Below are 11198 nucleotides of genomic sequence, written 5' to 3'. Positions count from 1 at the left end.
TTATTAATTAATTGTAAATGATCAAAATGAAATGATTTATTGAATTAATTCTTTAATCACGCGTTGCAATTGTTGTTTCAATTTTATTCATTTAAATTCATTTTATATTTCTTATGGTATATTAAATTCACATAAATAATTCAAGAAACATTCTGGTTGTCTTCGTAGATGTATCTTGTCCGAAACGAGCATAAGCGACCGTGAGTAAAACCTTTGGTTCCAAAAAATGGAATAAAGAATGAAATGAATTGTGTAGGCAATTTGTATGAGCCGCGAAGAATAAGTTGTCGCGACGCTAGCGCACCTATGTCCAGTAATACACATTATTGGAGTACATATAGAAAATTTGGCTTTTTTATTTGCTTTTATTTGCATTAATATAAATGAACAAAAAAATATTTGATTGCCATTGAAGAATATTTAGTGGATAAATAATATTTTAAATCTCCGTGAAAGATGGATTTGTTAGGATCTATTCTGAATTCTATGGAAAAACCACCCACAACGAGCAACAGGCAAAAGGCATTAATAAAAAGTCAGTTGAAATTTAACCTTACTGTGTGCATTCACGTTGTGATTAAGTGATTAACCATTAAGGATTTAACCGTTTCATATTACGCAGAACAACAAGAGGAGTATCAAAAGCATCAAAAAGCAGAATCCGAAAGGCTGAAGAGTTTTCGAAAAAAGGTACAAACGTTGTAAGAAAAACTGTATGTTGTCGTTAATTGACTATTTCTCTGAATTGAAATGATTTTTTGATTGAAATCATAGGTGGAAGAAAAAATAAACAAGTTTCTTCAAGATGATACTGCCAAGGAATACAAATTTCTTCCCATGGATCAGATTCACAGAAGTATAATGTATATAAAGAAATAACTTTTAGACTATGATATTGTTAATGTATTTTGAATATTTTTATTGTTAATGCATTTTGACATGTATCTCTATTAGACACGACGTTGCTGAAGTCGCTAATGTTTGGGCATATTCATTCGGGGAAGAAGGCATTGATCGTTACATTATGATTTTCAAAAGGGAACATGCTCCTTCCGAGGATCAATTGAATACCCTCCGAAAGGGGGAAGAGTGGAACGAGGAAGTAGCAAAAAGAATACAGGAAGAAAGAGAAAAGCAAGTAAAAGAGGAAGAAGAGTCATTAAACTCGAAGAAACAAAAAGATAATTTTGTTCCAAATAGTTACTATAAAGACAAATATCAGCATATAATTGGAAAAGAGGCAGCTTTAGAGGCTGCTAGAAAAACGGAAGCTAATAGTAACTATGGTTGTGGTAAGTAGCATCATTGGGTATCGAAACGCCCATAACTTAAATAATATGTGTCATATTGTACGTTAATGTATATTTTGTAGTACCTAGCGAGAATAAAAAAGATCAACGAAGTATAGAACAAACGTTAGCAGACATACGTGCAAAGAGAAGAAAATTAGATACAAATAATATCCCAACTGACGGTAAAAAGTGAAGAAACGTGATGTAGTCTATAATTATATTGTTTCAATTTACATAAATTTAGTTATGTTTTTATTCCTTTTGTATATATCTGATTGCCTGGTTGTCACAAAGATCATAATTTGTGTCTCCCGTATATATTAAACGTTTATCGGATTATTGTTCTGACAAATCACGCAAACTAATTTTCTTTTTTATACGTATTATAAGTATAGAGGCTTAATAATTTTAATGCAAGATTTTCCATGAATATATATATTATAATAGGCAGTGCTACGTGTTTGAATATATTAAATTTTTAAAGTTAACATATATAATTTATATCTATATATAGATATTATTTATATACAGTATATTTATATTCATTATACAATATATCTTTCAGTTGTATGAAAATATTTTTTGCACAGCGTTAATATTGTTTTCAATGACGCATCATTTAAATATATTCAGTGGATGAGTATTTAGATACAGAAGTCCTAGGTGCGGCTTTAGGTTTCACTGGAGAAATTGCTTCGAACACAATTTGTTCCTTTAGTACTGAAAGTCTAGTAAACTTCTGATTTGTTGCACTTTCGTATAACTCCAGAATTCTATTAACAATTATATCTCTAATATAAGCCGCGTTATCTTGTATAATTTGTCTCTGAAATATAGAATAAAGAAATAAAATTAATGTTAAATGATTTATATATACGCATAGATTTTATAATCGTTACATTACCTCTTGTTTTAATTTTGGATTTTTAAGAGACCTCGTTAGATGTTCTACTTCTTTTTCTATCAATGATAAAAGAGCAGTATCGATTGTCTGCATAAGTTCTGGAGTAGCAATGCTAAGACAATTCTCGATAAAATTAATGCACAATTTGGAAAATTCTAGCGTATTACTGGTTAATGCGATCCAAAAATCGTTCGTTTTATAAGCTTGTGGTACACCGATACTAAGATTATCCAATTCCAATAATAAATTTCGAAGATTTTGACTATTTTGCAAATTAGTCGGGCTCCACGTATCCTTTACAGCATGGGCCTCGAACGTATCGATGTAATTTTTGCTAGTAACTTGTATAACTTTAGATAAAGGGAACCTAAGCTGGCCATCTAGTTGATAACGAAAATCCATGCCTAGTTGCGTTAGCTATAGAATTATAAAAGATATTAAGACTAATGAATTATAAGTAATCACTCCACTTGACGATAATCTGCAAATCCTTTATCATAAAAAAAATAATACAATTTGTATTTACCTGGTCACAGTGACTTCTAACAGCAACGATACATTCCGTTAAAACGCTTAATGATACTTGTGGGACGAATAGCAGACTAGTCAAATGCGACATCAAGTATTTGATTTCTTGACTACACCATACCACTAAGCCTAGACGAGTAAATTAAAATCAATTGACAATAATATTACATAAGAATTATATAAATGATCGTTAAGAATATAACATTTATGACTTACCCGAGGTACAATTTGTAGACTGTGGAAAAAGCTTTAAAAATTCTTTAGCCATTTCTGCTATATTACTGAAAGCAATTGCACTAATTTGTCGTATATAAGGCACAATGGCACCTTCTCTCTTTACTTTTTTAATCCTTGCTTCCAGCATAGTACTACATAATCTTAGATACAACTTACATCCTTGAGCACTGCGATTTAATTGTATTAAAAGTCTGACTATGCGCCGTGCACTTCGTAAACCACCACCTTGTAGCGATTTCGACTTTGAACTCAATTCAAGTTCTTTGATTAAAACATCGATGAGAGCGCGTCCTCTCTCATTAACTTTTGTTTTAATTTCCAATAAAAGAGGTGTCATTGTCGCATCTTTTAAATATGTCCTACCTCTTTCTAAAAGACTATAAGCATCTTCAAAGTGACGTTGTGCTATACAAGAATCTAAATCCTCAGCTACTTCTAACATCCATTCGGGTGGAGGCTCGTGATATTCCAACTCCTCTTCATCGTCTATACCTACAAAAAGAGGAGAACACGTATGATCGTATATCTAATATAAGTAAACAGAATAGATACGCACACAGACACATTTCTCACTTTTATATATATTATGTGTGAAACATTATATAAATCATAATAAAAACTAACCTAATGTATTTGATTCCAAAGACATAGAGCGCGATGGTATAGCTTGTTTTTCCTTAGAATTTGTATTCTTATCTGCATCGTTACTACCATTTTCTTGGGCCAACTTGGCTCTTTTTGCTTGTTCACATTTGTCCAACCATTCTTTCTGCAATAAATAATCTCCTGTAAATCCTTCAGTATATATATATATTTAATAAGTACGATTCTCGTATTACACACTAACTTTACTTGTGGCAGTTGCACACTGAAATACCCTAGTATCTGGAAAGGCAAGTAGTTTAAATGCCAATTGAACTGTACCCAGATCTCTAATATTGACAACAGCTAAACTTTGTAAATTATACACAACTTGCATCTTGTATCTTGGTGGGCCCCTTTTGCCACCATTAGCTAACCAAGAAGCTATCATTAATACATCGTTGAATAAATAAGCATGAATTCTTTTCAATGGCATCCCATCTACTGGATCTAATTCTAGAAGAGAACCTTCGTGCAAACAAACACGACCAGCAATTTCTGCTAAATTCTGTAACGAACAAAATAATTACAAAATACTCATATAGATTTATTCATATTTTTAATGAAATTAATTTTAAACTAACCATTGCACCTTCTACATTTTCAAGCAGTTGAATCAGTTTTTGCTTTTGCTCCTGCTCTTTGGTAATATTATCGTTGTTATTGTCTTGTTGGGTTTCTGATAGATCTTCGAATATAAGGCCAGTAGTTCTCGTAGAGCCAAGTATGCTTAATAAAGAACGTTGCTCGCTTAACAATTGCGACAACTGATACATTTCACTTTCTAAATGAGAAATTTCTTTTGCTGTTTCTATAAATTGCATATAATTTTGATAGACATTGCGCTTCAGCAAAGCAGAAGTATTATTGGCAAGTTCTTGAATTTTTGCACGTTGTTGTCTAAGTTCATCTGCGCCAATACACTGTGCGCTGAGATCTTTAACAACTGAAAAAATATTATTACTGTATGTTAAACATGCATCATTATTAAATACACTGTAATATAATTACAAATAAAAGAAACTATTATTTTTTATACAATCGCAGGATGTATCCTTCAATAAGAGATAATATGAATTAATGACATTATAAATAAAACATAATTAATATAAAAAAAAAAAAAGATAGATATAAAAGTAAAATAAAAATATAGTTATGGAAAATAGATCCCTTACATTTTTCCGCATTGAAATCTTCTACTGCAAAAGTTTTAGCTAAATTTTCTGCCATCATATTCTCCACCTTATTAGTTTATCTTCTTGTAGCTGTTAATAATTTTATTAATTATACTATTGTGTTTTGATGTACTATAGATAAAAAGAATTTATTTTATTTGAAAGATACAAATTCATGTTCACCACTGAAACATTCACTCACACTTTCTCTCTCTCTTTCTCTCTTTCTCTCTCTTTCTCTCTTTCTCTATCTATCTATCTATCTATCCATCAATCTATCTATGTATGTATGTATCTCTCTTTTTCTCTTTCTCCTTTTTTACGATGTCGATACTCGTTAATAGTATGTACAATTTTTTAACCTATCAAATTTGGTTGTGTTCAATATCTGACATTTTTGATACTGAAGCATGCATATAATTGCGCATGCGCGCGTTACGAACTTGTGCAAATATATAAATGTATGTACATTAATGTCAGTAATTTAACTAAAAAAAAATAATTTTAATAATTATTAAACAATTAGAATTTAGTTAATTTTGAATATATGAAAACATATTGAAATATATGTCTAGTAAGAATTGCACACGCAGCGAAAGATATTAGCTAGCCTAAGTTAACGACTACGACGTTTCTGTAACATAGCAAAGATGGCGTTTATGATGTTTATGATGGAAAATGACAGCCGAGAAAATTGAATTCATTATAATAAAAAATATATTATTTTTTCTTGTCTCTCTTCTTTCTTTCTTCCCCTCATTTATCTCTTACTCTCTCTCTCTCTCCCCCCCCCTCCTTCTCTTTCTCTCTTTCACTGTAACTGAAAACATTCTTGTACAAGGACCAGTTGCATGTTGCAAATTGAATATGATGGAAAAGCTAACAATTTGAAGAACGGTATGCGCGCTATCATCGTATGACATTCAAAGGAAAAAAAAGATAATGTGTATGCAAAGTTTAAGGGGAAAAACATTTTTTAAATCCTTGATTTTGATATACGTTAATAACAATAAATTCTTCGAATCGTTCATTCTAATATAGAAATATGTATGAAACGTATGTCATGTATGATTTTTCAACGACAATATGCATGCATCTATCAAGGCGAATAAACTGAAATACATTGAGAGAGCATAAATATTATAGTAATGAATAATTTTTAATAACGATGAAGAGTATTTACATATTTACAAGAGCACATGAAGACTTAGAAAGTAAAACATATATATCTATATAGGGATATTAACGAACTGCTTCGTACGAGAGAAGCAGAGGAGAGTTTGTACGATATGCAATATCATACATCGAATCTATTATTAAAGACCTTTTCGTTCGTCTTAAAGAAGAATTTGACTTTTTTAGTCCTTAGAAAGATAATATAAAAAAAAACATTACATAAGAAAACGGCACCGTAACAGCGGAATCGACCTACGAAATTTCGCTTCTATATTATTTTAACAAACAATACAACATCACATATAAATATCATATTTCTGCTATCTCTCATTACTTACTCACTAACATATTATGTAAGTAACATTTGTTGTGTCGCTATTACCAAATGCAAAATGATAAATCATGATGCGCATAGAAAAAGTCATATAAGATGTTAAACGATAGAGTACGATCGACACGTAGTACAATATTATAAGTTATTATGTTATATACGCGTTTTTCAAATGAATCCTTAAGACGAATTTCAATAGATCGTCTATCTTAGAATTAATTTGTATTTCTATGTGTTTCTTCTTATCCGAGATGAATGATAAAACGATTTCGATATAATAATACATCTCATGTGGTTACTTAACAACTGCTTTTTTTCGATTATTTAAGATTTGCATAAAGGAATTAGAATCGATACGGTATTTGTATAGAGGAAAACCAAGAACTGACACGAAAAGAAAATAATTACAGGTTACAGGTACGCACACAAATAAGTACCTATAATTTCGATGATTTAGTTTGGACCATCGTTTAACAGCGGTACGAAAAGAGGAATTATTTTTTCTTTAGATATGTCGAAGGAGAATATATGGATTTCGATCGCTCTTTTTTTTTCCTTTTTTTTTTTTTTTTTTTTTTTATCATTTTTCACGCGTGCATGTTAATACATTTAGAGCCTAAAACGTATAGGTACGTAAGTAAGTATATTATTATACTTACTTCCACTTATCGCAATGAAGCGCGCACGGAGCCAAAGTTAAGTATTTGCTCACGCGATTAAGTATATATATATTGTAATGATACTAATAGATATAATGGTATGTGTGGGATTAAAGATTGAATACGATAAATACAATGGAATGACAAATGTATCTCGGCGCAGTGTCGTTTATATTACTATAATATAATATTTTCCGACTTGACGCGCCTCGATGGCCAGGATCTCTGGGGGTTGACGGTGAATTTTGTTATTATCGCATAAAAACGATTCCTATGTTAAAGATGAGGAGGATTTTCCATTTCAGCAAAACTTTGGCTGAACATCCTAAAATATATATCGAGCTTATAATGTTTCCTTTAATCATCGATAATAGGAGGCGCTAGATTGTTCTTACCACTGATCAAATCGTTGCGAATATGACTTTGTGCTCTGGTTTCGCGGCTCTCCATTACAGGAGCTTTCAAAATTCGTTCGTCTCCTTCGACGCTTTCCTCGTTGCTTTGAAGATAAACAGCGGCTATCGTAGCCAAGCATTTAAGCTTCATGTCGCCTCTTTTAAAGTGTTTGCTGGCAACTCGAAATTCCAAACCTAAAACAGCTGTTTCCAATCCTCTCACGTCGATAGCTGTAATATGCGGACCTTTCAAGTAGAGCGCGTCGGCCTGTCAATGCGATCGTATTCGTTATTCGATAGTAGTTGTTTGTTATTAGTTGTTCGTTATTAGTTGTTCGTTATTCGTGGTTCGCTTTTCGTTTTTCGTTTTTCGTTGTTTGGTAAAAAGAGGAAAGTAGTGTTTTTTCAAATGAATGCTTTTGAAGACTTACAGGCTCGCCGTTAATGAACCACGTCAATAAAGCAGCTGGCTTCGAGGGCGCGGATGTACAATTTAGACGGACAACGTCGCCGACCTGATATCTCGATCGACCACCTGATATTAGTGGACCTTCATTCGGTAGGACTGAAAAGACAAAAGACAAAGGACAAAGGACGAGGATCAAATGCAAAACGCGAGAGAAAATAAGAGAAGAATCTTTGGAAAAAGTTGACTCACCGACTACCGTCATGTCGGCATGCTCGGAAACGGTTTGAAAAGCTGGCGCTTCGGCCGACACCTCGCATCGATACCTTCCGGAACTGGAAAGATCCACATTGTTTAAAACGACGGATCTTTCCGTCGAATGATGCGCCTGAAAGAAAGTCGATAACAAGATATTTATCCCAGCAATGCTCGTCGTTCGCGTCGATTCGCGATTAGCACCGATCAAATATATTACTTTTAATAATGCGTTTATTATAATAGTTATATAGTAACGCACGTTCACATTTACGCCGGCGACGGGAAATATTTGTACCATTGGCTCGTCCTTTGGAACGTATCGATAAAATTCGTGACCATCTTTGTACCACTTCACCGAATACAGCAGCTCGTTGTCCAGACTAAAGTTGCACTGCATACGAATGGTTTCGTTGAAAACTACGTGTTGCGGTATCTGTAGCGTCGTCATACGAAGGGCTGTTATATCTGTAACGAACGTGTATTCATTTACACGTAATCAAATAAATTTTCCTCAAATATAATATATATATATATACTTGCATACTGCAGATAATATAGGCAAGTATTTACCTATGTATACAGTAGATAAAAAAATAATAAATAATAATAATATTGTCTTTAATATCTCTCCCACTTTTTCCCTTTTCAACCCTTTTCAACCCTTTTCAAATGAAGAAAAACAGAAAATCAAGTCCAAGAGAAGAGATATTGCATATAGTTATATCGAATAAGATACATTGAAGTAAGATTTGATCGTTTTATTAAAATATAGGTGGACTAAAGGAAGTTTCGTCGAAATCCAAGTGAATTAGAATGCTCCTAAGCAATTAAGGATTTATTCGCGAGCGTTGCGAATCGTTTTACAGTTTTTTTGTATTATGTTCTATTGCTTTTCTACTTTAAATGACGTCCTTTTCTATCTTTTCTATCGTAAATGATATATAGAAAAGTAAACCGTTACAAGCAGACACCGTATTTCGGGGAATATCGTGTTATTGTGTGTCGACGATTCTTGCATGTATCATGTTAAGCTTTTACATGTATGTACAATCATGAAGAAATAACTTGAAAAACTTTCAACATTTTCTATTCAAAACAAGATTTTGTTCGAGTACAATTGATATCTTTCGTGAGAATAAAAAAATAAATATTAACGTCTATCGTTCGATCGTTGAAATTATTTATATACGAAAACATATATAGTAATAATCTAAAGGAAGGATGCTTCAACGATAAACGATCGATTAGATCGATTAAAATTAGTAATTAGAGAAAACGTGCAAACAAACCTGAATAAATGTGTAATAGGGAGAGAAGAATGAATCTCGAGGGTAGGACCGTGCGAAACGAGTCCACGTAGCGCAGCATCCTCTCGCGAGTGGTTCTCGTTCTCCAGGTCGGTGAATCGTTAAACCGATCATGGACTTTTCCACAAAATAATCTTTCACGATACTCTTACTCTTTCCATGGCTCCAAGGTGGCCTTTCCCTTTTTCGTCTTTTCTTATTCTTTTCGAGGACATTAGCGTCTAGATGAGGCACTTTCTCGGGCACCTTCTCGGGCACCTTCTCGGATCGATTCCAGTTCTCCTGAATTTGGATGGAACACGGAGGATCGTCAATAAAAGACTTTAAGTGTTTCTTCCTCCTTCGGGGTAGCACATAATTTTCTTCCTTATTGGTCAGCCCACTTGACTAATTGAAAATCTATATACGTATAGAGTTGCATTACACAGGTTTCCACCTTCCGCGGCAAGCAGTCGGTACTGCGGCATCGGCGGAGCAGCCGCCGAATAGAAGAGGAGGTGGTAAAGCGGGACACGCGACGACGACCACTGCTTTTCCTTGTTGGTGATGGGGCGATGGTGATGGGCCGATGGTGATGGGCCGATGGTGATGGGCCGATGGTGATGGGCCGATGGTGATATTGATGGAGTGCTGGTGGTGGTGGTGGTGCGTCCGCCACCGCCTCCACTGCTACCGCTACCGGTGGCAGTTGATGGTGGTAGTTCGCGAAGCTAGCGACGCTTCTACCCGGGAATAGAGAAAGAGAGAAAAGAGAGAGAGAGAGAGAGAGAAAGTCGGCTTTTGGTTCGTTCCTAGGCGACTGCGCCGTTCTCCAAGTCGATGATCGCTGCAAAATCTTCCCTCTCTGTCCCTCCTCCTATCACCAGGGTGAGAATGAGTTTTCCTATATCGCGCGTACCTTCCTATATAAATACATATGTAACTTTACCTTTACTCGAATATAGCTTCTTTTTTGCTCGTATATACGCGCAAGTAAATTGAGCGGACCACTATCATGCGTCTTCGATTTTTACTAATAAATAACTAAATAATAACTAAATACCTATGTTTAATATTACGTTGAAATAATTATCTCATTAAAATAACGCGATTAACCCTGTGAACGCGCGCACACGCATAATTTTTCGTTAAAGATTTCAATTTAAGCGAGTTAAACGCAATTATAAAAGCAATTCTGATGTGAGAAAATGCAACAATTCTACATAACTTTAAAGACATATCATAGCAAGACAATGATAACAATGCATTAATTATAATCAATCGCTATTTCATATTATTGTTAGTAAATATGAAAAGTAGATTTGACAAGTTGAAAGTCTAAACGATTATTGTCGCTTTTAGATCGACGATAATGATATACTGGTCGAATATACAATGTATACCTAACGTGTAGAATGGCTTTTCGGTGATGTTCACTTAGCTATATGTGTAAGTACGTAGGTAGTTATGTGCGGGAACCTATCTACCTAAACGCGTTTCCGCTATATCCACTTGTTGCAAAAATGATGATAAACTCGTTATCGAATTTACTCCTCGTATTATTATCTATTTCCTTCAAATCAAGTTGCATACATAATACACCCGCCCCCTATCGTCCTACTATCGTCTTGATAAAACAAAATTTCGTCAACTTTAAAGATTAGTTTCTACCTGTGGATTATCTATCGTCTTGCTAATAGTCAAAGCTTTATTACGCAAAAGGAACTTGGATCAGGTTGAAATTTCATGCGAGTGAAAAGTAGATTATAAGACAATTAATAGATGTTCCTCATTTAACAAGTTCAAATTTTTCGGTTAGGGCAATAAAAATGACTCGACTATTTTGTATATACTACATACCCCTTGTTAGGCTGAGGGTTAGAGGAAAATAGGGAGGGCGTGGAGCGCG

At 33.9% G+C, this 11198-nt stretch overlaps 3 protein-coding genes across 3 annotated transcripts; 1 reads left to right on the top strand and 2 right to left on the bottom strand.

The window, feature by feature from the left end:
* The first annotated feature begins 319 nt into the window (after nucleotides 1–319).
* Nucleotides 320–1514, top strand: LOC106788811 (sperm-associated antigen 7 homolog). Its single transcript, XM_014752405.1, has 5 exons — nucleotides 320–535; nucleotides 623–690; nucleotides 775–863; nucleotides 955–1292; nucleotides 1373–1514. The coding sequence occupies exons 1-5, from the start codon at nucleotides 457–459 to the stop codon at nucleotides 1483–1485; spliced, it is 687 nt and encodes a 228-aa protein (XP_014607891.1). The 5' UTR covers nucleotides 320–456; the 3' UTR covers nucleotides 1486–1514.
* A 334-nt stretch (nucleotides 1515–1848) lies between these two features.
* Nucleotides 1849–5019, bottom strand: LOC106788865 (exocyst complex component 8). The gene is made up of 9 exons (XM_014752541.1): nucleotides 4981–5019; nucleotides 4779–4868; nucleotides 4188–4549; nucleotides 3809–4111; nucleotides 3586–3730; nucleotides 2941–3453; nucleotides 2723–2853; nucleotides 2197–2613; nucleotides 1849–2118 (listed from the first exon to the last, which is right to left on the bottom strand). The coding sequence occupies exons 2-9, from the start codon at nucleotides 4834–4836 to the stop codon at nucleotides 1912–1914; spliced, it is 2136 nt and encodes a 711-aa protein (XP_014608027.1). The 5' UTR covers nucleotides 4837–4868; nucleotides 4981–5019; the 3' UTR covers nucleotides 1849–1911.
* Nucleotides 5020–5927: 908 nt separating this feature from the next.
* LOC106788835 (cell adhesion molecule 2-like) lies at nucleotides 5928–10186 on the bottom strand. Its single transcript, XM_014752451.1, has 6 exons — nucleotides 9293–10186; nucleotides 8263–8468; nucleotides 7998–8133; nucleotides 7771–7904; nucleotides 7340–7607; nucleotides 5928–7269 (listed from the first exon to the last, which is right to left on the bottom strand). The coding sequence occupies exons 1-6, from the start codon at nucleotides 9369–9371 to the stop codon at nucleotides 7196–7198; spliced, it is 897 nt and encodes a 298-aa protein (XP_014607937.1). The 5' UTR covers nucleotides 9372–10186; the 3' UTR covers nucleotides 5928–7195.
* Between the last annotated feature and the right edge of the window lie 1012 nt (nucleotides 10187–11198).

Source organism: Polistes canadensis, unplaced genomic scaffold (assembly GCF_001313835.1).
Source record: "Polistes canadensis isolate GaletaPanama2010 unplaced genomic scaffold, ASM131383v1 scaffold_155, whole genome shotgun sequence".
Taxonomy (NCBI): Eukaryota; Metazoa; Arthropoda; class Insecta; order Hymenoptera; family Vespidae; genus Polistes; species Polistes canadensis.
This window is presented reverse-complemented; position numbering and strand designations above follow the sequence as displayed.

Excerpts from the sequence above, each read along its gene's own strand:
- LOC106788865 (XM_014752541.1), bottom strand. The coding sequence starts at position 4,836 with ATGATGGCAGAAAATTTAGCTAAAACTTTTGCAGTAGAAGATTTCAAT. Across the intron at positions 4,112-4,187 it reads AAAATGTAGAAGGTGCAATG|AATTTAGCAGAAATTGCTGG; the intron begins GTTAGTTTAAAA and ends TGTTCGTTACAG. Across the intron at positions 2,854-2,940 it reads GTCTACAAATTGTACCTCGG|GCTTAGTGGTATGGTGTAGT; the intron begins GTAAGTCATAAA and ends TTACTCGTCTAG.
- LOC106788835 (XM_014752451.1), bottom strand. The coding sequence starts at position 9,371 with ATGCTGCGCTACGTGGACTCGTTTCGCACGGTCCTACCCTCGAGATTC. Across the intron at positions 8,469-9,292 it reads CCTATTACACATTTATTCAG|ATATAACAGCCCTTCGTATG; the intron begins GTTTGTTTGCAC and ends CGTTCGTTACAG. Across the intron at positions 7,905-7,997 it reads TGCCGACATGACGGTAGTCG|TCCTACCGAATGAAGGTCCA; the intron begins GTGAGTCAACTT and ends TTGTCTTTTCAG.
- LOC106788811 (XM_014752405.1), top strand. The coding sequence starts at position 457 with ATGGATTTGTTAGGATCTATTCTGAATTCTATGGAAAAACCACCCACA. Across the intron at positions 536-622 it reads GCAAAAGGCATTAATAAAAA|AACAACAAGAGGAGTATCAA; the intron begins GTCAGTTGAAAT and ends CATATTACGCAG. Across the intron at positions 864-954 it reads CAGATTCACAGAAGTATAAT|ACACGACGTTGCTGAAGTCG; the intron begins GTATATAAAGAA and ends TATCTCTATTAG.